At 44.3% G+C, this 25039-nt stretch overlaps 1 protein-coding gene across 1 annotated transcript in view; it reads right to left on the reverse strand.

Annotated features, from left to right (window-relative positions):
- E2F3 (E2F transcription factor 3) overlaps positions 1 to 24822 on the reverse strand; it is a 41652-nt gene extending 16830 nt beyond the window's left edge. Inside the window, exon 1 of the mRNA XM_065629026.1 lies at positions 24768 to 24822. Within this exon, the coding sequence (XP_065485098.1) occupies positions 24768 to 24782 (15 nt within the window). The 5' untranslated portion in view covers positions 24783 to 24822. The remainder of the gene's footprint in view (positions 1 to 24767) is intronic.
- Between the last annotated feature and the right edge of the window lie 217 nt (positions 24823 to 25039).

Below are 25039 nucleotides of genomic sequence, written 5' to 3' on the forward strand. Positions count from 1 at the left end.
AGAAAAAAAAGACATCTTGAGGTGAACGCACAGAAATATTCATACGCTACGGAAATTCTTCCACTGAATGAGGCGATCCAGGTTGAGCCTTTTGAACATGCTCAACTGAACAAGCTCTGGTATGCGGAGAGCCCCAAGTGCCTGCCAGAGGACTGTACCCAGCTGAGGGCATGGCAAACACTACGGCCAACAACGGGAGAGACCAAAAAATGGGGAGAGGTGCAGAGAGGAAGGCAGAGGAGCTCTCAGCAGGGAAGGGGCTGAGCTCTGCAGCTCAGCTCACAAGTGAGGAAACACTTGATGTCAGAAAAAAGATGCAAGAGGACAATCAGCGTTCCTGCCTTCGGACTCCTAGTGAGAACTCCTCTTTTCATACCTATTTCTGTTGAGAAACGAGGAGATAAATTTGCAGTCCAGACTCCTTGAAGGGAGAGAGATTCCAGTTTTCCATGAAGAAATACTTACCCCAGCGGTCTAAACACAGATACCAAAAGAACAGGAAGATAAAGAAATAACTGGGAATTAAACTACTTGAGTGTACAAGACAAAAAACGAAGTATGTTCTTAAAAGGGGGGGTTCCACAAGTCCTCTCAACTCTTCCCAAAAATATGACTTCTCTGTCAAAAGCATGCATGCCCCTACCACCCTTCACAGAGGAACAAGACCAGGAATCACTCTTTAATGAAAACATGACCTCAAAATTAAATTTTACATGTAGCTCATTCATTAGACTGCAGTAAAAGCATATAAAAAAAGATACACAAAAAATAGTGTCATGAAAATGAAATAAACTGTAAAACCAACAACAAGAATACGAGTCTGAAATATCACTGCTTAGTAGTCAGGATCGTTAGTTGAGTGACAAGCAGCTGGTATTTAAAGTAACCTTTAAAGAAGTATTTTAAAGTAAATGAAAACACAGCTTACAGAAATCATCCTGATCAACCTACTCTAACACAAAAGCCCCAAATTTTCTTCTCAGAAAATGGCAACTGTAGTAAAAAGGGGACCAAAAAAATCCTTTCCACCATACCAATTTGTGTTTCTTAAACTATCAGCTTATTTTTCAGCTTATCAGGTATCATCTTATTATAGTTTTGCCTGAGGGAATTTCTTCTCTGGCTCCTATATTTAAATTATTCATTCAGCTACAGTCGAATTGCTTGTTTTTAATGTAAATGAATATTAAAAGAAAAACCCCTTCGTATGTCTTCAATCAGGTTTATCATTCAATAAAAGGCACCTCACAATTATCAAATTAAATGACATTCTAATCATCTGCAGCCCTTCCTCATTAGGCATTTGACCAGGAGAGTTGAAGGCTGATACTGCTACTCTGGTGAAGTTTCTTTCAAGGCCAAATAAAACCATTCTATTTCCATCGATTTTCCGTTTTCACAATTCCCTCAGAAGTATTGTGAGAGTCAAGGAAGCCACAAACTGTAAGCGCTTAAACATCAAACAGTAAGACTTACATTCAGCTCAAGAAAGTTAAAATGTGGGTGGCCAAGTTTCACCAGCAGGTTCTTGTTCGAAAGTAGGACCCAAGCCAGAAGAACCTAGTGATGGCTTTCCTTTCTCAGGTTGAATATGCAGAAAGAAGTAATGCAAGTGTCATGAGTGGCTCCCAGTCATGACTGCAGAACTATCACAAAATGCCATTTTTAACACCCACTGAAAGGAACACACTGGCTTTCAAGTACGCTCAACAGCTGGAGCGCAGATACCTTGCTCCCACGTTAGTGGTGCTGAGCATCGATGCCCTGCGTCTCACCCCCACCTGGCAGCTCACACTTCTCTCATCTCAGTCCTGTCTGAACAGACGAACATTTTCAACTGCTTGTAAATGAAACACAATGACCTGAACCAAACCAAGAAAGTAGCAAAACGCAGCAATGAGAAATGGTGGTTTCTTCCTAGACCTATGGCAGGTCATTTTTTCCGAGGGAGGATCATAATCTCAAGGTACCAATTCCTTTTGGTTTTCACCCTGATATCTTGTAGAAAGCTGACTTGTCAGAAGGTCAGAATACCCCAGAGTCACCACTGCCAATGTAACCCAGGCACTGAGGTAAGTGGACAACCCATTTTCTGCTCCTCGGTCTACTCAGACGTGATGGGATCAGTCTATGCCCTATCAGGCTTGCAATCTGTGTAGCAGCCACTGCTAAAATGTGCAGCTTATCTTGGTCTCCTACACTGGTATAGTACTTCATATTTCCTTTGCACTAGAAGGGGAAAGACATTACAACGGTTGTGCAAGAAATCAACCAAAGCATAAGCCACATTTCAGGCCTCAAACCAAAAGAATTACACCTATGCTGCATAGGAAATGAATCATCTGAGATCTTTCAATTGCAATTTTTTCCAACCAAATATGAAACAATTACTTCTTACTGGAAGCAATGGTTTTGCACTCTCCTAAGCTTGAAGGCTCCAGTTATCACTTCATGTTGAAATACGAAAAGTTATTTTCAGGAAACTGCACCCAGTTTTTATCTCAACTGCTAAACTGCCCAAGGTGAGGAGCACACGTGTCTCTCAGCTGTCCTGAAAACGGCTCCAGGTAACAGCTGCTCCCTCATCCCAACAGCTGCTGGAGGCTGAGCTGCACCTGCCCATTTCAGGTGGAAGCTCTGGAGACAAAACTGCCAGACAAGGTACTGACAAAACAGCCAGGACTCCACGCAGAAGCACAAGCAAGACCAACCAGCACCTAGGAGGGAATCCTGACTGCAGGTTCACCGGGGGGCTGGGTGCAGCAGAACAGTTTCCCTTGCTGGTTAGCATGGCCAGGGCCATGGTGGCCAGGCTAGCCCTGCCATCAGCAAGCTTAACCACCAGCCTGGTCCTACAAACCCATGTCAAAGCTACCAGACATTCACCTACCCCCGTTCCCAAAGACAGCACTTCAGCAAGGCTGCTACCTCCAGAGCAAAGCTCGAGGGTTTTCGCTTGCAGCTCATGACAGTAATTTCCCACCACAGACATCCTTTGAAGAAAACAAGACTGTCATAAAACGGGCCTGATGCTGAACTTTCAAACTGATGGCAAGTGCATTAGGGGGGCAGGACGTGATGGCAGACCAGCCACATGACAGACTTCTTGGTGTAATTTCTATGTATGGCATATACATGGAACAATTACACTGACACAGGTCCACGTTACCCACCAAGATCAACGCAAGTCAAATAAAGAAGCGATATTTTAAATTCACACGGTGCATTATAGGGTAGCAAGTCTTTACATCAGAGCTGCTTGTGACGCTTCAGCCCTTCAGGAGGCTTTCAGGCTCCTGACTGGTGAGGCTCAAACTCAACTGGAGAGAGGGAAATAAAACTTCCCTATCTTTTTAAGGTTGTCCCCAAACAAAAAACATTGCAAAGCAGTCAGTCTCAAAATATATCCTAGAGATTATTTTGTCTTTTGTATTTAAGGGCTATTTTTAAAAGTACTCTTTTAAAAGTCATTAACTTCAAAATAAGATTGTGATTGGATTAGTTCCAGTGAGTGGCTTCCACTCTATGTGTAGAAATTAGCACAGCTACTTAAAAAAGAAAAACTTTCAAACAGTGTCAGTTGTCTGCCGAATTGTCTACTAAACAAATGAGCCCTGGGAGGGGGGAGGAAAGACCTTAAAGGGAACTGGAAAATAGGAAAGGATGAACTTCCTTGGAGGAAATTCCAGTAAATGCCGTAAAGTATAAGATACATGGGTTAAAAACTAAAGTAGTAGTATACTGGGCATATATATCAACATCGGAATCAGGAGGAGAGTTACTCCTTTACTTACAGAACATGTAGAATAGATTCATAAAAATCTCCAGGAAGATGCAATAAATACGATCTGCTATGTACGAAGCGAAAAGGGAGGAGGAGCACTCACAAAGCCACGCCAGCGTGCTCTCAGTGTAGGTGCACTGCGATGATGCAAGACTGGGCTTGCATCGCAAAGTTTGCTCACTAAATTGCCAGCCTAAGCCACAGCATCTTGAGCTTTGTTTTCCTTGGATATGGGACACCTACAAGAACGGATGGCATCTGTGGAGTTACACCCATGAAGTTTCTGGAGTGCGAGTTTTCTTGTCTGCACAGGTCTGCGGTTTGAGATCTCCCACCCTGGCACCCCAAACCTTCCTGCGCTCCATTCAAAACACCCATAATCGAGTCATACCAGGGCAATGCCAAGGGACCGCATCGCTTCACTTGCTGATGGGTGATTCACAAGTAACTTGTGTATTCTTTCAAAAATTATTGACAAAGAGGATCCACATGCAAACATTTCAGAAACTATAGCACAGAGCTACAAACTAGAAGGCAGTAAGTTTTAAATACTCAGGTGCACATGAATGTTAGGGTTGGGTATTCATGCCCCCAAAGGAGGAGAATCCATTCTTAAAAAAAATTCAACACCAATCTCAATGCCATATTTTAGTTCACTGCCTGAGGCATGATGGTTCTTACATTTAACTACTTGTTTAATTCATGTAATTAGTTTTGAGAAGTCAGATCTAAAATAGTAAAACCTTTTATTTTTGAAGTACTTCCTTAACCTAGTTTCATACAAGTATAAAACCATACAGTTGGATTCTTCCAAAGTAATAAATGTACTTTGAATCCATTTAGAGTGATAAAAATATTATATAGATTCCAAAGGACATTGTGAAAGTTGACAAAAAACTTTCAGGAGACAACCAGACCCATTTGAGATGCAATGATTTGCACTTATAGAGCCAGACAATGAGAAGTAACATAGGGTCCTAAGCATTTACTGTAATACAGGGTAGTTCTGTGAGTTATGTAAACAGTGGGGGGTTTTTTAGTTTACTTTAAGGAAGTCCCAACATTGTCCCAACAGATTAACCCTGAGAAGTTATATTTGCACCTACAAGTAACTGTAATGTTGACTTTGCATAGAGAGATCAATTTATCATTCGCAAGAAGTTAATTAGGTACAGTTTTGAAAATTAAACTACTAGCATAACATTAAAAAAAATACTTGTTAACCTTGAAGAAGTTAACACAATAACCTCCACATACCAAACCTCAGAGTGACAAAAATAAATAACAAGTGCCCAAGAAACAGGAAACACAGTTTACATATCCAAAAGCAACTATTCCTAGAAGCAGTAAGAAAGGAGGCTCCAAATCAGCAGAAGTCATAGAAACAAATAAAAAGCATTTAAGAAGAGAGAGAGGTAGAGAACCACAGAGAGCCAGGGCCTGGAGACACCATGTATGGCTGGCAGCCCCCTTCATCCTCGATGAGGAGTTGGTTCTGCCATCAGAAGGTTTCTTCACAGCACGTTTCTTGGACTACAGACTGAACTTGATCTCCACCTAACCTGGGTCTAAACTCTAAGGACCGATGATTTCCTCTCTCCCCACATCAAGGTAGACAGCTGTTGGATATACTCTTATTTCACCAGTCGGTTTGGCAGCAGACAGCTTATGTGGCTGAAGTGGCACAAAGGTAGCCAAGTTCTTAATGTTTTAAATTCTGTGTAACGTCACAAAGAACAACTAATCCACCAAGCTTTTGCTGTGCTGCACATCCTGCCTGGGCAGTATTTTATCACTCCATCAGCCACACCATGGAGCAGAACAACCTGAGAGTGCTGGCAAAATGAAGACAAATTATTTGTTTCAAATGGCAAGATTTACTTATTCTCAGTGACAGAATGCCAATGAAAACTAGACAAGAAGACAAACAACAGTTCATGAAAAAAGCTAACGGGCCTTGGTAGACTAAATAATTTTCTTTTTCACATGTAAGTAAATTCTGTCATGCCACAGACACAGCAATCTAAAAAAGCTGATGTGACAGCCTAATTTACAAGACAACATCCAAAGCAGATGTGTCATCTCAGAGAATAAATTTCCAGGGGAAAAGAGAAGAAAGTTGCTGTTCTTTCTCATGTTATGAGGTGTATTTTGAAAAAGTAACCCTTTTGGCTCTGATGAAGTAGAACATCTCAGGTCACAGAGTCAAGTAAGGACTTTACTATGTCAAAACTGACTCACACCAGACACAATCTGTCCATTCCACTTTGTGTTCTTTACTATGTATTCCCTCAGCTAAGTACCTTGAGATGACTTCTCCATAAAAATGAATACTACCTTTAAGTCTCAAATCTTAAAATTATATAAATTCACATTTTCTCTCTAACCCACCCTTTGATCAAAGAAAAGAATCTGACTTTCTAATACGACTTCCTACCTACCACAGACCTCCACATTTCCCCTAGTTGTTATGCAATTAGTAACATTAAACTATCTTGTAGACAAGGATTGGAAAACATTGCCATGCAATTTTAGAATGTCTGTTATGAGAAAGTTAAACAAGCAAGCACCTGTCAGGAAGGACCATAAACACAGTTGCTCCCACCCACTAAAAAACAGGCAGATGGACTTGCTGACCTCAAGGCTGTTCAGAGGTGAAATTACAGAGCATAACCCTGCAAAGAAGTTACAGAGCAAAACATTCATTCTGTCAAAACTCGAAGGTATCAACTCATTATTACTTTCCCCCCACTTAAAAAAAAAAAGTCTAATTTCCACTTTGAGTTTACGTTGCTTCAGCTTTCAATAGTAAATTCCTGATATGCTCAAATTCAAAGTCCTTTAACACCAGAATCATCTCACAGAGAGCTGAGGTAGGAAAGAACCTCTAGAGATCATCTAGTCCACCCCCCACTGGTCATAGCAGGGACAACTAGAGCAGGATGCTTATGGCTGTGTCCAGCTGGGTTTTTAATATCTCAAATGATGGAAATTCGACAACCTAAGGGACCTTTTCCAGCATTTGATCATCCTGACTGTAAAAATCCTATGTTTAAATGGGATTTCTTGCATCTTAATTTTCACCCATTGCCTTTTGTCCTGTCATCAGGCACCACTGAGAAGAGCCTGGCTCCATCTTCTTCAATCCCTCCCATCAAGTGTTTATACACCCTCTCTCCTCCAGGCTCAACAGTCCCAGCTCTCTCAGCCTCTGCTTGTATATCAGATGGTCCAAGGCCTCAACCACCTTCAATGACCCTTCACTCAACCTACTCCAGTATGTCCATGTCTCTCTCATACTGGAGAGCCCAGAACTGGACCCAGCACACCAGATGTGTCTCACCAGGGCTGAACAGAGAGTAAGGATCACCCCCTTGAACCTGCTGGCAATGCCTGATGCAGCCAGGCAGGTCATAGGTGGTCTTTGCCATAAGAGTGTGCTGCTGGCTCATGGTCAATTTAATGTTCACCAGGACCCCCAAGTCTGTTTTCACAGGTCTGCTTTCCAGCAGGTCGGCCCCAGCCTGGCCGGGTGTGTGGAGTTATTCCTCCCCAGGAGCAGGACTTTGCACTTCCCTTTGCTGAACTTCATGAGGTTCCTGTCAGCCCGTTTCTCTGGCCCATCAAGGTCCCTCTGGATGGCAGTGCAACCATCAGTGATATCAAACACCCCTCCCAGTTCTGTATCTTGCACATCAGTCAAGCCATCCCTTAAATAAGCAAAATATTGCTTAAGTTGCACTGTAGGGCATTTCCTTCAGACCTTGTGTAATTTTTGCTGCCCTATTTAACATCATCTTCCATTTTCAACATTTTCCCTTTACAAGCGCTAGCAGTGAATTATGTATGTTATTTTGAGTATCATCAGCTGCACCAAAACTGTTCACTGAAGCAAAAGTATCCCCTCTCCTGTTCGTTTTTTTGTACAGGCCAGGATGCAAGCGGCATTGCCAATGCTCCTCAGCATCACGCTGGGAGCTGGTTTGCAGTCGCTTGTCCACTACAGACTTCTGAGAAGTGCTGCTTTCCAGGATACAGGCCCTCTTTCATAAGGCATAGCTTGCATTCCCTGTTCTCTGGCATACAACTTTGCCTTTGGCTGTATTAAAGACACAGTGTGTTTGAATGTGCCCACAGAGCAAGTTGTGAGAGTTCCATTATCATTTGCTATTCTGCTAGCAATTACTATCAGTAACAGGTTTTTTTGTTTACTTCTGGGACAACGATGAAAGCACTGCATAGTATTTGGATTGGTGCAAATACTAACGGGAATAAAAGGACCCTTTTCCTGTCACTTAACCAATTTTTAATCCGATGCTATACCGACAGTTGTTTTGGTTGTGTTTGGTTTTTTTTTTCTCCATCAAGATGCTTTACGAAATCAAATATCTTTTATATCAGCCTTATTCACATGTTGGACAGCTACATCTTTTAGCTTTCGGTTGGTGGGGAGGAAGGCAGGAAATAAAGGTGGAAGTGGGAAGGGCTGGCTGTTGGATACTTCTGGTAAACGTTTTAGGAAACACCACAAGCACTTTTCACAGTGCTGTATAAGAAGAACTTCATGCTTACAACTGCATACTAAAACTCCACAGAACGGGTTATTTCAAGACTGTTGGACATCTCAAGTTTTGGGCAAGTTTTATGGATGCCAAAATGGGAAGAGCAGAACATTAGCAGAGAGGTAAGAGACAACACCTAGGACGAAAGCAGAAACTCAGGTGTTTATTCATGAGCTTTAATTCCTATTCATTACAGCCTAAAGTTCAGAGAAAGCCCATTTGGCTTCTTGCACTGCTGCCTTCACTCTCCTTACCTTCCTGCTACCTGCCTTGCTGTATAACTGTGCAGTTATAAGAACTATCCCATAGGCAATGGACAGCCAAACGGGATTTTCCAGAAGCCTGGAGAAGTCTTCCAGTGGAATCTAGCACTAAAATATCACCTATTCAAGGCTGCACTAAAAATTCCTTTCTTTAAATAGATTTCTTCTCCCTTGAAAATCAGCTACTCAATTCCAGCTCATGGGTTCTTCCACAAATGTACATTAATCTGTTCAGAAGATAAATGACCGTATCATTTAACTGTGCCTTCTTCACAAAAAACAACTTTCTCTTATGATTAGTATACCTTGATCCTTTACATTTTCAAATCCAGTCCCACTTATGAGTCATCATTCCCTCCTCTCATGTACATATGCACTTTTCAGTCTCTCCTCTTCTTTTCATCCTTTGCCTCTTGTTTTGGTAAAAGCTGTAGGTAGGACAAACTAAAATAGCAAGTTTCACTACTGGACATAAGACATCCTTAAATTTAGATCAAACAAGCCCTTTCAAAGTACACTGGATCTTTCCATCCAGACAGATTTATAAAAGCTACATATAATTAGAAAAAGGAATAAGATCAAAAATAGCCTGTGCATGATGGCCTTTCTCAACAGTATTGGATAGGAAGAAGGACAGCCTTATTCTCTTAGCAGCAGGAGGAAGGGTAGGATAATTCAGGGCAGCCAAAGGAAACTCCCACCAGCCTGCAGGCTTCCTAGATTGCTAAAAAGCCTAGAATGTGGTTGGTTCTCAAAAAAACCCTCATTTTCTACACTAGCTTTCGCAGCCCTGATTCCAAACTACATCAAACTGTAAAGCCAAGATTACCCAAGAAAACTTGACTGCATTTTACTTTCTGAGGTTGCAGGTTCTTATCCAAGGTGAAGCAAAAGTACTTTAAAGATAGTCTTGGAAGAAACCTGCTTTGCCAGTCATACATTTGTCTTGGAAGTATAAAACTCAAAAAAAAAAAAACCACCAACCCAACTTATTGTCTTGCCTCAACATCCGTAACTTCTGCCCTTTCAACAAGCGCTTGTTGATGATAGCAGCGAGACTCCTCTTACTCCTGACTTCCCTCCCACGCTTTGCACTGGCAAGAAGCCCTCACTCACTGTACTAACTTGGAACCAGTGCAGCTCTGCACTTTCCACAGAAAACTGGAAATTTTGTGTCCACTTCAGGTAAATACATTTTATTGAGTTAAATACAAGAAAGTAAATATGGCAGAGTTACAGTGTTCCTTGTGCAAAATACTGAATTCCAAAATAAACAATAATGCTACACAGATTTCACATTTTACTATCCTGCAAATGTTTCAGTGCACAACGGTGCTAAAGAAAGTATCAGGAGAAGGACGGAAATTTTGGCAGCTGCTGTGGGGAGACCTGAGGCTTCTGGCAGTGGGCAATGTGTGAAAGGATTGCGAGATAAACACATTTGAAGTTTTTTGCTGAAGTAATCAATAACAAAATAGTTACCTTCAAAATTAGGCAACAGATTAAAGTGATAATTTGTTTCGCATGCCTACTAGTTGCAGGCTGTCTCCAGAGTTAATTAGTACCTCACTAGTTGAGTTTATATGTGGAGGTTTCCTTATAACCACAATGATATACCTCCTTTTAGGCTGAAGCCAAAATTCAGCAGTGTATTTTGGTCACAAGAGCCAAATTCTGCAGCAGTGTGGAATAAGCGGGGCACTGGTTTGTCTTGCCACCACACAGGCTGGCTTTGTCTCTCCACCAGAGGGGCAGAAAGGAGACTTTGCTCTGAGTGCAGTCACGAAACCCAGCCTTCCTTGATGAACTTTCCATGTGACTACTGTTAATTACCACTCACCTAACCATAAGCTCTAGGAGCCTTCCCATGTTCATAACCCACGCAGGATAAGCCCCTCAGCTGTGGCTATCAGCAGTGAAAGCTGTCCCAATTGCTATCTCCAGGGATTCTGTGACCTCTCATGCAATACCGTGACACCTGTACTTTCATCTGTTAAAAATCAGTCGTGTTAAAGCCCTGCTGAGTCCAACTGTACCTGTCAAAGCAGCACAGCCAGTCCTTCCTCAGGAGGTATTAGGAAATACAGCAACAATTTGGGAGAAGGCCTCCAGTATTACAAGCTCACTCTACATACATAACTTCTAGGCACACATTACGTTTATATCTTTACCTACTTCAATGCCAGCCATCAGAATGTAATTAAATTACATGTAGCCTGGGAGCCTTGGTAGGGGACTGGAAGCCGAGTGTACAAGGCACAGTAGAAACACAGCTCTGAAAAAAACGTGGATTCTCTGTTTAAGCAACTGTGGATTTCCTCTGGGAATTGAGAACGTTTTCAGCCATGTTTTCTCCTCCATGTGCTCACAAAACCCCAAAGCCGCCTCTGAGCCTTTAAAAAGTTGCAAGCTGGAGATTGGAAGAGCATGCAAGTACCCCTCAGCCCTTGGGCGCCGGCGGCTGCACACGCTGGGTAACCCAAGCAGCACGTAGCGGCACAAAAGCTGCCGATTTCTGTACAGAGCCATCTGTTAGGTTTTTGTTACGCACAACTCCACCGGCTCCCAGGCGATGCTAAGGTCATGCAGGCAGCAAGGCTCCGGGTCTGCTGCCCCACCGAGCAAGGGGTCTCAGGCCCAGGGAGAGCACGCAGGGCGCACCGGGGGGTCCAGCCGCCCCGGGGGGCAGGCACCACCAGCCGCCCCCGCCACGCAGCCAGCCGGACTGAAAGCTAATCGCTCCTCCAGTGTCAGCTTTCAGCTGGAGCAGGTCCCCAGGCTGGCCAAGGAGGTGGGACCGCCTGCGGGAGGGCAGCACGACACCGTTCGTGGTGGCACCGACTCGGATCACTGTAAGCTGACTGTGAAACCACATCCCCAAAGTGTCTCCCCAGGATGGTTCCAGGAAATCCCCTCCACCACAGGAAGCGCTCCCAGTTGCACAGACCCGATCCCCGATTCACCTTTTCCTTCCTGCGCCGACAGGCAATTAAGGTTACCCTGACTATGAGAGGATTGCATTTCATTTCCAAGAAGATGCAGATAGGAAACAGAATGATATTTTTATTTCCAAGACAAACGGCCATTCCCACACTGCTGAAGCAAACATATCTAACATGTTGGTCTGGGGCACGATGCTGAGGAGCAACGGGAAGACCTTTGCCCCTCGTTCACCTACTGCAGATACCTGTTGCAACTGGATTGCTTTGTGTTTCAGTCCCCACATGAAGCTACTGACCACCTGAATGATCTTGACATGGTATTTAATCCTCTTCTATGTGTTATTGTCTTCAGAGGTACTGAATAGTTTACCAAGTAGCACGACCATTTAATAATAGCACGTGACTACTGAATTTAACATGCTGAAAGCAAGTCTTGTTATACCTACGCTGAAAGAGTGTCTTCAAAGTGTAACAGGGAAGAAACTGGAACTATCAGTCAGTAATATTTTCACTTTTTTCTCACAGCCAGAGCTGCATCCATCAGATGGACTGCAGAAAACAAGGAGAACAAAGCTAATCAAATACTACCACCTTTCTTCCTCTCCATTATTGCCTCTCCTAAGACTGACCACATTTGTGGTTAAATGCAGGGAGTCAAACTTCCTGTAAGCAGTGTAGTTATGGTTCCAGATTTCCACTGTGGTTCAGCTGTATCACAGCTCTGGAAAGGCATACTGGCATGTGCTCTAGCCGCTGCCTTCACTAGTTAAGGTGAAAAAAAATCCCGTATTGCAACTGTAAAAGGTTCTTCCCTGAATCACCTCATTGACCTATCTTCTTAAAGATCTTAATACTGAATGTAAAATAAAATAAATTTTTTTTAAAAAGATCACTTTGTTGAAATCGGTAGTCTGGATAGAAACACTTAGTGAAGGGACTGACGTGATTGCACCATGCCAGGGAGATGCAAGCAGCTAGCTAAACTAGAGAAGCAGAAGCCCAGCTCCTCAGGATCCCCACTGCACACCTTGTTCCACTGCTCCTGAGGATTCCTGCTCATCCCTCACAAGACCTATGGCGATATATGTCCTGTCTTTTTGTCCGAGCAATCCAAAGCCTTCATCAGTTCTTTCACAATTTGAAGCTTGCATCACTGAGACAAATAGTCCAATCTCAGCTGTAATCAAGATGCTAAATGCAGCTGGCATATCCAGTGGCAGGACTAGCAGCTTGTCCCCTCAGAAAGCAAGTCTGAAGATGACACAATCTTCACAAACTCACAGGTACTCCAAGCACCTGCTGTTAAGTGTAGCTCCTCACAATAAGAGAAACTCCTAAGTTTGTCTTCAAAAAGGGATCAGCTCATTGCAAAACAGACAGAGTGAAGCATGCTGGTTTTTGGAACATTGCTCTGAAAAATCAGATCAGGATACCACAACCCTGAGTTGGTAGTCAAAGTAGACCTAGGAAAGTAAAAAGTTTCAGCTCTGCCTCTGAAAGCAATAGGAAGCAAAGGGAAAGCTGAAGTTTCTCCACTCTATGCAGTTACACACAAGAACAAGAAAGCAACTAATTGCGGCCCTGATCAATATTACTCTCCAAGTTCCAGTCTTGCATGAGTGGACCTGTAGTGACATGTGCATGAATATCACCCCCATGTAAGTGTGCTCTTGCATCAGTCCTGACCTGCATGTCTGCTTCAGTTCAGGCTAATACACCTAGTAAGTTACACTCCACATTTTTCCTCAGAGAGAAACGGACCATGCACCTTCCCACGCTCTTAATTCAAGATACTCTTAATTCAAAATTCTAGTTGGGAAGATCACTGCACCTGCTCCAAACTGGGGCTCATGCCCCACAGACCCTGCAGTCACAGAGGGGCACTCAAACACAAGGCAGAGCAACGAAGAGGACAAAAAGCATGGTCTCTGCCATTCAGGGAAAGATGAAATACTTGCAGAAGGTGTCCAGCACTACTTTGCGGACAAAGAGCGATACATTTTCCTACCGTTTGTGTAACATTAATCAAAGACTGAATCTAGACAAAGTATCCGAGAGCAGTTTTCCAGGAGGAAAGCAACCCTTCCAGGGCCATTCCAGCTGCTGGCAGGCAGGCTGTCCCTCATCTTCTAGGCATGCCACACTTGCAAGACCAGTGAGAGAGCTGGGGATGCCCTAGTGGGCTAGTATGCTTGCTGGGAACTTTACACCACCTCTCATATCATCGCACTTTTACACAAAGTTTAAAACTGTTCCAGATGTGTTAGCTTTTTCCATTTCAACAAGGGATCGCCATCGAACAAGTCAATAAGCAAGCTCAAGTATCTGATATTTTTAGCTAGATATACTATAGCATCTCGCAGATGCCTAGTTTTCTCCCTGCAAGATCTTATGGAGATTCCTCCCTCCTCAACTGCCAGTCGAGCAGAGTTTGGGGGCTGCTCTTCATACACTGAGGTAACCAAACCCTTGAAATTGCTGGGAAAGCCACATTTCTCCACTTCAAACAAAGTACTAGCAACAGATATAATGTCTGCCTGGTACAGCTGGTGCTGCCTCCCCCCTTTTGAAGGAAGTAGAGAAATGTGTTCAAAATGGCACTGAGGCCATTGAAAGAGCTAAAGGGTAGTCAAGCAAACAAGAACTAGGCAAATCTGAAGGGGAAAACAAAAAGGCTGAAATTCTGATCATTTCTTAACTAAGCATGGGATGATTCGATAACTCCTGATTCACTTGAAGGCAGAAATACCTGATTTTGGCCTGAAAGAAAGAGTCAGTCTCTGCATTGCGGATGAGAACAATCACATTTGTTTGTTCTGACTTATTGCTAAATTGATTATTCTCCAGGACTGAGAAAGAGGGAGAAAGGCAGGAGATGGTAATCATCCTTACAAAATTATCTAAGAGGGTAAAAGAATTGAACGCATCTTACTTTACCTAGCAACCTTCTTTCCTAATTCTGAAGCAAATAAACCACACTAAGGATAGTAACCTGAACATATGGCTCTCTCTGAATAAAGGGAATTTGCCTGCCTACAGGCTTGCTTTTTTTTTTTTTATTTAATATGTCAGTCTCTGGAATCCCCTACATGGCAAAATGGATTTCTGCCCCACAAAAAAAAATATGTTAACTTACTTCTGTCCACAGAAGGCTGTAACTAAGCTTAATATCTAGCCAATGGCATGCAACCTGTTCATTACTGTTGCATTCGCTTCCCACACATTCAGCGAAAGCATGATGTTATGACAATGAGAAAATGGAAGGACTTCAGTGCCCCAAGGTAAGCAAGAGCAACTTTGGAGAACGGATGACAAGCAAACGATGTTGGAGGTCTCAAACGATCTTGCACCTTTCTCAACCACCTCTCTTATAAACACCTACAAAGCACGTGGCTCCAAGTGCAGCGACTCATGGGATGTGTTTTTATTTTGCCAGTTCCTTCTCCACACACAAGACACTCTGTGTTGCATGGTCTGGACTTTGAACGCTCCCCAGTCCTTCTGTAGAGCAGCTGAAGCAGAGGACCACTGGGAGGGATGCTGCTGACCCCCAGATCTGGAAGAGCCTTCCTGCTGGGGCCTTGCAAGCTCTCAGTTTCCAAGTGGATGTTGCGAGGGCCCCGAGAAGGGGAAAATACCCCCTGAAATTCCTCACTCCCCACCTGCAACCCAAGAAGGCAGTTGGCAGCAATGCGCAGAAGACAACCATAGAGAAATTTGCCAACAGGAATGAAAGGATAGGGTACCAAAAGGCAAAGGTCTGCATTTTTCTTTTTTTAAGTAACAAAAACCAGCAACAAAAATGTGACTAGCAATTGAAATCAGAAATGAAATTGAAGTAATTTTATAGAAAGAAGTGTGAACTGAAGTCATACCAAAAGCCACCTAAGTTTTTCTCTATCATATGCAGTTTCCCATGTTCATTTGTCATCTTCACGGTGTCACTTTTCAAGAGAACAGTTCTCGGCTCAGCACAACAGAGCAGTAATACCAGTGGGCATGCAGAACATTAGCATGTTATAAATAAACTGCTAATTTGAGGTGGGAAAAAAACCATCAAGGCAGCTCCTATGAGTATGAACCAGAGAAAGAAAATGAGCAACTTGCTTATGCTTTCAAGACATCTTTTACAAAAAGAGCTTTTTCTAACCCCCAGTTCCTGAGGGAAAAAAAGAATAAAGCCAGTGAAATACCCACTGTCAAGACAAAGCAGCCGCTGAAAATGCTATTACCATTTTTAAAGCCCTCCCTGTCCCCACATCAAGTAGTAAGTTGTCTTTTCTGCCAGCTCAAGAGGTTTGTGCTTAAAAAGAGTACTACAGCGGAGTTGTGAAGTTTCAGCTTCCTCTCACCCGACTCGCAGTTTTACATAACTCTCAAGAGGCGTTTTTAGGCTACAGATACCACGCAGCTGAAAAAAGAAAGAATGAGGTGCAGAACTATTATACAGCATTTTGGATCTGGGTTACTTGGTGCCGCTCGATAAAAGTCTTACCATGAAAAGTAGAACTTTATTCTGCTGAGCCGCCAGCCAGGATCATTCGTGCTTGTGATAGCCCCGATCACCACCCTCCGTCTGCCCCGTGCGGGGTTCCCTTCCCACCCCGTCCCCGGTCTGCAAGGACAGATAACGCCCCGTCACAGCACGGCTGCCACCTCGGGTATTATTTCTGTACCACTCCAGCATTGTCGCTCCTTGCCAGCGTGCCACTTACTAAGCAATATTATAAAAGTTTCTGCGAATATCTATGTTTGCCACAAGCTACGATAATGGCCTCATTGCAATAGCCTTGATAAAAGCTCCAACAAGACAGCTTTCAGATATCGCCACACAAAAGCCTTCTGTGAGAGCTGTGACCAACATCAATTCCCGCTATGCGAAGACATTAGACAAAGTGTGAACTAGCTTACTGTATAGGGACAAAAAACTGACTGTCAATGTGTGGGACCAACACTGTTTAAAAACACTCTGCTGGCAAGGCAAAATAACACCAGCCTATATCCATGGTAATTGCCATTTAATTCCAGAGTTAGCAGCACAAGAAAACAAGTACTGAAGTCATTATTAGGTTACTAGCATCACTCAAGACATTTTAATTCCATATAATTCCATTTCTAGCCTTTCTGATTGGAAAATGACCTTAAAGCCAGCAGATGTTAAAGCGCAAGCAGAAGCTGAAGGAAAGCCCAGTTTCCACTACAGAAGCAGTCAGAGAACGCAGCAAACCCTTCAGACCTGCTCCTTAAAGCATGTATCTTCCAGTACACTGTAGACAACCTGATATATGGGAACCACTATTCTCCATATGGTACGAGACCCTTTCTGCACATCATTTTATATTCTTACATTTCTACTTACACTGTGGTAGCACCCAAAAAGGCTGAAGCCTACTGTCAGCATAAATGGATCGTGCCAATATAAATGCCAGGCCAAGAGATTACTTTTTTACTTCCAAACCCGAAATTTGCCAGATGACACCTCTTAAATGGGAGTCTAGGTAGGAGGGATGCGAGCAAGCCTACATGCCTGTTTGTTTCTGAACAACATGCAAGGCAAATTTGAAAGCGAAGTTTTATAGAAAGCATAGTAAAGTCGCTCTATGGTGAAGTGTTTCCCTCTAGAAATACATTTGTACTTTAAAATGTGTAAAAATCATAAAGTCCTACAGTGCAGATTTAATGTCTTGCAGCAAAAAAAGAATGTATCTGTTACTGCATTCCAGTTCTAGTAAGATTTTGTAACTAACAGGCAGAACCAAAATTAAAAGAAAGTCATATTTAGAGAGAACTAGTAGTGTCAACCAATAAGCCTGACACGTTATCTAAGAATTTGACTCTTGCACTGGATGGTGACAGCCACCATTGAGTCCTAAACCAGAGGCTTTTAACATCACTTTAATTAACAAGGAAGGAAGTTTGCCAATGAGTTTCTTCCCCCACCCTACTTTCTAGCAGAAAGTTATGCAATATGCAACAACCTTTGAACCAACAACTGTACAACAACCAAAAAAAAACACAAAACCAGAATAGCACTGTAAAGAGAAGAAAGTCTTTCAAGAAGTTCATTAATGAAAATTACTTCTAGAATCTATACATACATTTACCAACACACACACCACAACATGGAGCAGGACTGCTGGAGCTGAAGCAGCCAGGACAAGCAGACACCTCTTGTTATCCAGTTTCCCAATACAACTTATGTAAACAACTATTTTCAGTAAAAATGTTTTCTATGAGTCTTCACAGATGTTTGTGAAACAACTAGTGGTTTGCAACGTCTATGTGATGAGACTCTAAAATCCTGTTGTAAAAGTATAGAAATGAAAGCCAAAACAATAGGAGCTGCCTCTTCTAACAGTAGCTTGTTCATATAAAGCTTGAGATACCAAGGACCCAATATCTGCAGTACTGCAGCTGAACATATCACAGGAAGCACTCAATATCCTCCTAAAAATCAGTTTCTAGACCCATGAAGTAGGGCACCTCAAAGTGTCATCAGCCATAGATAGTGGACACTTCTGGGCCTAGATGCAGCCACATACAAGTTGGATGAAGTCTTAAAGTAGATGCAGGTGATCAAATTAAGCCTCCTAATCAAACAAAGTGATGAAACGGGGTACTGGTTTTACTTCTAGAGGTAGGAATAAACAAAAGCCATACTTGCCCACTTAACTCAGGGCAGTCACAGAAAAGATGCCAGCTGATTCTGAAAAGGTGATCTTCAATGCCTCACCTTTCCTCCCTAGCTTAGTCCCAGGCAAAAGACTGCTGGCACAAAAGCCTGAAAGCTGCAGGGCACGAATGTACCGTGGCAGCAAAGTCAACCTGTTAGTCTTCACACTAACAGGTCAAGTCAACAGCTGTTCACACTCACAAGTAGGACAGGAGAGACACAACACATGCCATTACCCTTAGGCAAGTTCAGTTTGCAAGAAACTACCAACACATTCGTGAAATATTCAGATATGTATCAAAAAGGCAGGCTAAAATGCGTGAAGTAGAATGCTTCCACCATATAGCAGAGGCCATTTTCAGTATGCTCCAGCTTCATCAACATCTAGTCAAACTCTTGTCTTCTCTCTTTACAGGGCCTGCAGACAGAAATATTTACCGCAGCTCACCTTGAGCCCACAAGGCATTAAGAACTCCACGAATGCCACGAGAACCAGCAAACAGCAGCACCGTCCAAGCAGACGGCACTGGAGACACCTGTGCCAGGCATAGCACTTCCAAGTGTGGTTTTGGACCAACTTACTTGAGGAAAACAGAAGTGAAACAGTTCCCTTTTAAAGATATGATAAATTGGGCAATTTTGCCAAGTCTGCCTTCAAAAAGAACTGAAATTGAAACCGAGTTCAAATACTTCAGCAGCAGCACCTCAAGCACAGCAGCAGCCCCATCCCGGAGCCACCAGCAGCCTCTCTCCCACCGCACCCCCTGCCCCTGGGCACATGAAGGGGATTTCTTCTCCCAGTAGCAGCAAACACAGTTCTGCTCTTGGAAAATAATGCAGGAAATGATTAACTCTGCCAGCCAAAACAAAAGCCCGAAGTCCAACTTAGTCATTTGTAAGGATGAGAGTTGCCACCATATATACACACTCAGTGCTGCCAGCTGTAAATGAGATTATTTGCAGAAACTGTTAAAACCTGGAGATTCAGTTATGCTACGAAGAGCTTTTCATTTGCTGAAGTCTCACTCTGGGCAGGGCTAAACCTACATTACCAGCATCGGTGCAAGAAGCCCATTTGAACTGAAGTCATGGTCTCCAACCCATCCTTAGCCAGCAGCTCCTCCAGAAGCCAGGATTAAAGCCCGAACCACCCTCCCACCCCTCCACACCAGCACCATAACGAGCCCTGCCACCAGAGCCATGGCCATTGGCCCAGTACACACCTTCAGAAGTAAAGCCTGAAGGCTTGAAAGGTCACATACTTGAAGCTACTAAGAAAAAGCTTACATCTTCATTTCTCATCCAGTCCTCCTCTTGGTGCTCTGGATGGGCAGAGTGGTCTGGACTCTTCTCCCACAGACACACCAGACCTACTGGCCTGCACAGGACAGGGGGTCCAAAGAGGAACGGTGCTGCTTCATTTTCCTTTTTGCAACCCACGCTTTGCAATGAGCCATTCACACAGCAGTTGGGCACACTCATCTCCTCTGGTTCACGTCTCCAGTTTCACCCTCAAGGCCAAGTTAAGGCCTTGTGAAACAAGCTGTCTCTGAAAGGGTCTCTGGCTCCTGCTAGGCCTGCAAAGTGGGTTTACCATGTCTTCAAAGTGCCTTTCAAAGCTGCCAATCCCCAAAAGCTTCACAAGTAAAAACTCACAACTAACAAATGTGTTTGTTTTCACAGCCTTTTATAAAAGGACACCTATTTTAACATTAATGGCTTTCATTTCAGGAGAAATTAAATGGTCTAGCACTCTTCAACATGAAGACAACTGAGGACAGCAGATAAAGTATCATAAACTGTAGAGAAACATACATGAGAAAACCACTTTCCCCTACCATAATATCTAGGAAAACCCCATAACACTATAGACTGCAAGTTGAAAATGTGAAAATGAAGAAAAAAGAAAAAGGCAGAACCAAGGAAATTTTTTCTTCTTCCATAAAAGATAACTAAATCATAGATAGAACTTGTTGTCACATAAGGTCAGAACTACAACTAGATTCAAACAGGGATTAGGCAGAAATCACAGGCCATTGGTAGCTATAAAACTCATTGGAACCCGTGACCAAGGAAGTGCTCTCTCAAAGCAAGTAAGAGAAAGGCTGTCCTATAGAAGCCCTCTTCTTGTGGTCCTTCCTCAAACATTTGCCACAGCCATAGTCAGAGCAGTAGTGGGAGAACCCTTCATATTGCAAGATACAGCCATTCCTAAATTTCAAGATTTTTCTTTTTTAATGCTTACACACACTCACAAATGAGCACACTGTAAAAATTAACAGAGCAGCACCAATATACCTGGGACAAAAACAAGGGGAAAGAAAATGCCTTAAATTGCTCAATCAGTTGAAACAGCCTCTACAGAAGAATGAAATGGCTGTAATGTAATCCACATGCAGCCTTTGACAGGCTGGTGGCACAAGGAAGATACCTTCATGGCGAGAACAGGCAAGACCAACTACTGACAACTGAGGCTTGGTGAGCTGATTTAACACCTCAACATCACTGCATGGAAACGCTCCTGCCTCCTTCCTTCATCCCACTCATCCCACCTTGGGCCACATATGCCCAATACCTACCACATGCCAGACCTAATGCTCATCAGACCCAGCTATTTTACCTTGTTGAAGCAGTGGAAAACAGAACCGCCAGCACAGGTGGATGCTGCTCAAGCACAGAGGGGAGAGAAGAGTACTGCCACTCCAGCTGTAGGGTGAAAGAGATGCTACAGAGGAGATGGTAAGGGAGAAGCAAGACTACTCCTTCCAGCAACAGTGAAGCCTTTGAGTGGCTCAGTTGCTCATGGAAGCCTGCCAGACGTCCTTATCATCATGGGGAAACAAACCTGCTGTATTTCAGTAGTTCTGGTGCCACAGCAGCATAGCTGGGCTCTGCATGAGGATAGCAAAGCCACCACCAGCAAGCACAGCAAGCTACTGGCTATTCCTGTACAGTTTTATTAGGATGCCTGCTTTCCACTAGATGCTTGTTGGCACGGTTGGGCAGTCAGGATTTATACCTCTTCGAACTCTCTTCAGGCAGCTGTGCCAAAGAACTATGTGGTACCTCCTTGGGCTCGGAAGCAGTCTGTCACTCAAGGAGATGGATTTAAACCAAAGAAACTCCCTTAAGTGATATCCAAAAAGTGAAGGCTCCAGACTCATGCTAGCATTCACTCCTAGTAACATAAGCTATCAGGCAAAGAAATATGAAAACAGTTCTGAATACGAAAACACCTCCCTCTTCTAGACACACGAAACTTTCTATTCCTGCAAAATAAAGTTCCTAGTTAAACCTACAATTTGCAAAAAGCAAGTGTGTAATTTTATCCTGTCCTTTAAATCCTTATTCGGTATTTACCTCGTATTTGGCCTGCGCCTTTACCTAAAACCTAGGAGAAGTATTTTGCATTACCCCATTGTTTTCCCCTTCCAGCTGTGACTTGCTGAGGAGGAAGAGGTGCTTTCTAAAACACCAGAAAAATGAGAGAGGTGCTAAGCATTCGGTTTGGAAATGTAAATCCTCCCACCCCCTTCTGAAGTATGCCGAACCAGGCTCTCCACAGCTCATGTCATCTAAAGGCCACAGGAGTTCTCTAAAGATATTCTTGTTAAGAGGATTTAGCCCCTTTTAAAAAGGACTTAACATGTGGGTGGTGTCTCCATTTAAGCATTTTCTCATGGCTAAGAAAATGGCCCTCTTCTTAAAGGCTTATCTTCATAACCCAAAGACAGTAAGAAATTCACTATTTGAATGAGAAACATTTTGAGCAGCTTGCTTTTATAGCAGCCCCATTTTTAAGTATTGGGATTTGCAAATGGTAGTGACTTTCTCACACCAAGCGAGAAGCCAATACTAGTGAGAAAGCTTTTGGGGTACATCAAACAAATTTCTTCCACATTTTCATGAGGAGCCAAGCTGATTCAAAAGCTCACTGCCACCAAAGTGGCATGGTGTCACTAGTCCTGTGCCCTCTCCCTGGCCATCGCCTTCCCTTGATGGTCCCTGGCACTTACCAGACCTTCCATTAGCTGGCTCTACCTGCCTGCCCAGCAGAAACCCTTCATTTATTTTGGTTGAGGTTAATTTTCCATCCTGGGAAGCCTGAGCTTCCAGAAGGGAAGAAGGGAACTGCACCAGCCCCTGGCAGGGCACAGGAGAGGACACAGGATCGCCTGCACCCTGCAGCAGCACTTGACCCCATCTCCAGATGCTCAGGCTTTCCACAGGAGCTCAAGCCAATGGTTGCTTTGCAAGGGTTAATTCTTCATTACCGCTTGTGTTTAAGCCATGGCAGGGGTTCAGATCTGCCCAGTAACACTTTCTATTAACTCCACAGGAATTGTGAAAAAGCTCAAGTCAAAAGGGCAGACAGCCTGGGTCAAAGCCTCCCAGAGCCTGGGTTCAGCAAGGTCCAAAAGCCTCGTTAGCAACCCTCACAGGAGCCTCTGTGGCAGAGTGAGGAACAGGCTTTGGACAGTATGATGAAACCTGCTTGAGAGATGGAGGAGTGTGCAAACTCTCATCTCTTCAGGGCCGGAGCCACCTGTTGTTATGGACTAGGCCACCTTTCAAGGCTTTTTCCAGCACAGTTACACTTAGACAACCATAGATAAAGTAGCTAATGAATTCCCAGGGGGGTGGGAAAAAGCTTACTTTGGAAAAAAAAAATAACTTTTTATTTTGCTGGTACAGCCAAGCACCTCCCTGAAGAGCCTAAACCATACTGCCATGCTGACTCTTCCACTTACACCATAGTTCATATTTGGAAGTGACGAGTGGGTTCCCAGTGCAGTTACATCTGCAAAGATAAGAGTATTTTCATAACCCTAACCAAAGCAGGTGTGCTGGCTGAATTTTACATTTTTCCCTACAGTCTTTTGCATAGCAGGGCCTTGTTTTCAGCTGGGGGTCTCAGTCTCCATGTGCTACCTGCAACTCAAGTAATGAAGCACTAAATTTATATTGGTGCTGCTTGCCTGCGCTCGCTGCCTCAACTACCCAGCATTTTCTTGCTCCTCTTACCAGCCTTTGACATCAGTTTCTCAAAAATGCCCAGCTAGGAGCCATCCGGGAAAATACTCTTGCCTTCCCATCCCAGAAAATCCTCTGCAAGTTTTGGAGAAAACTAGGTGGGAGCTGGAGAACTGCAGAAGGGCTAGGTCATCTTCCTGCCGAGCTGTTTGAGAAGCAGAAAGACACGGCAGAGCACTGAGGCACTTCAGCCTTACTTCCCAAAAGATGGGTCTGCAGCAAACCAGCACGGCTCCACGTGAGCACAAGCTGTCAGGCTAGGGTGGGATGCGCAGCCCCTTTCCTGGCACGTGCCACAGATGGCTTATCGCCCTAGGAGGGTGCCAGCCAGAGCCTGTAGATACCACCGGCTTGACTGCTCTCTTCCTCCCCCATCTCTCCCAAAAGTAAACATGGGAGCTGAGAGCATACAACAAACTCACCTACAACTTGCGTTGGGACTTGTTTGCAGGCAGAGCCCAAAATTGCCTTCCTGCTTCCAAACCTTTAAGAGGGGGAAGAAGCCTTCCTAGAGTTTTTTTCCTCCCATTAGAGAGGTGAAATTAGAGAGATGAATGCTATACCAAAAAAAAAAAGGCACTAAATTCATATTTTAAAGTCTTATAGCACCCATTAAGGAGAAATTTTAGGAGTTCCCTACGACAACAGCATCCCTCCCACAGAGCCGAAAAATCCCATACAATTATACTCCCAGAATCATCTTGTGACGTATACTCCTCTTTGTATTCACTTAACAGCACCTTCTAGGAATCAAACCTTTGCTTAGGTCAGACAAATATTTACAAAGCATCCTGAAACAGCCTGTTTGACACCCATCACTGTTAGGGTATGCTGAAGACCAGGGGCCCTGAGAAATCAAGTATCTTTTATAGTAAAGATACTTACCAAAAAAAAAAAAAAAAAAAAAAGAAAAAAGGTTTGGATGGAATTTGAAACTTCCATCACTACCTCAGCAACCAACACCTGCAAAAACCCATGCAAAAAGCAGCTCCTGCCATGCTCACAGTCTCTCAGCTGCACGAAGACACAAACGCTGCTCCCAAGCTCTTGCAAAAGTATTTCAGAATTACAGCAGCATCCAATACCTGGACCATCACCGACTGCATGTGGGGGGAAGGGGCGGGAGGGGGTGTTAAAACCCCTTTTGCCCGTGCAGGGGCGCACCGGAACGGGAGGGGATGGGGTGAAAGGTAGCTCAGGGATTCCACGCCGCCGGGCGGGGGTCGTGGACACTGCGGGGGGGCCCCCCCGGCTCCCACGACCCCACGACCCCCGCCCGGCGGGGATGCCCTGCGTCCTCCCCCGCTCTCCAACTCGGCGGAGCCCACGAGGGCCGAGCGCGCACCCGAAAACAGAGAGGACAAAGAAAATCCCACGAGTGAGGAGGCGGATTTTTTTTTTGGTGGGAGGGGGGCAGAAATTTTTTGGAGAGGGAGCAGAATTAGGGGGGCAGAATTAGGGGGGCGGGGAGAAGGAGTCGGGCTCGCCGCCGCCCCACGAGTCACTGACCTGCTGCAGGGGCATTTCCGAGAGCGGCGGGGGCCGGGGGCGGCCGGCCGGCGGTCGGGCTGTCCCAGGCCAGAGGGAGGAGGAGGAGGAGGAGGAGGAAGCGGCGTCCCCCTCCCCGCCCGCCCCGGCTCCCAGTCACAGCCGCGGCCTCCGCGCACGTGTGCCAGACGTCACCGGCGGCTCCGGGGGTGAAGCGGAGACACCGGCGGGGCACGGCCCGGCCCGGCCCCCCGCCCCGGGGGAAGCAGCGGGGCCCTTCCCCGCCGCCGGCT

The sequence above is a fragment of the Caloenas nicobarica genome, chromosome 2 (genome assembly GCF_036013445.1).
Source record: "Caloenas nicobarica isolate bCalNic1 chromosome 2, bCalNic1.hap1, whole genome shotgun sequence".
NCBI classification, from domain to species: Eukaryota; Metazoa; Chordata; class Aves; order Columbiformes; family Columbidae; genus Caloenas; species Caloenas nicobarica.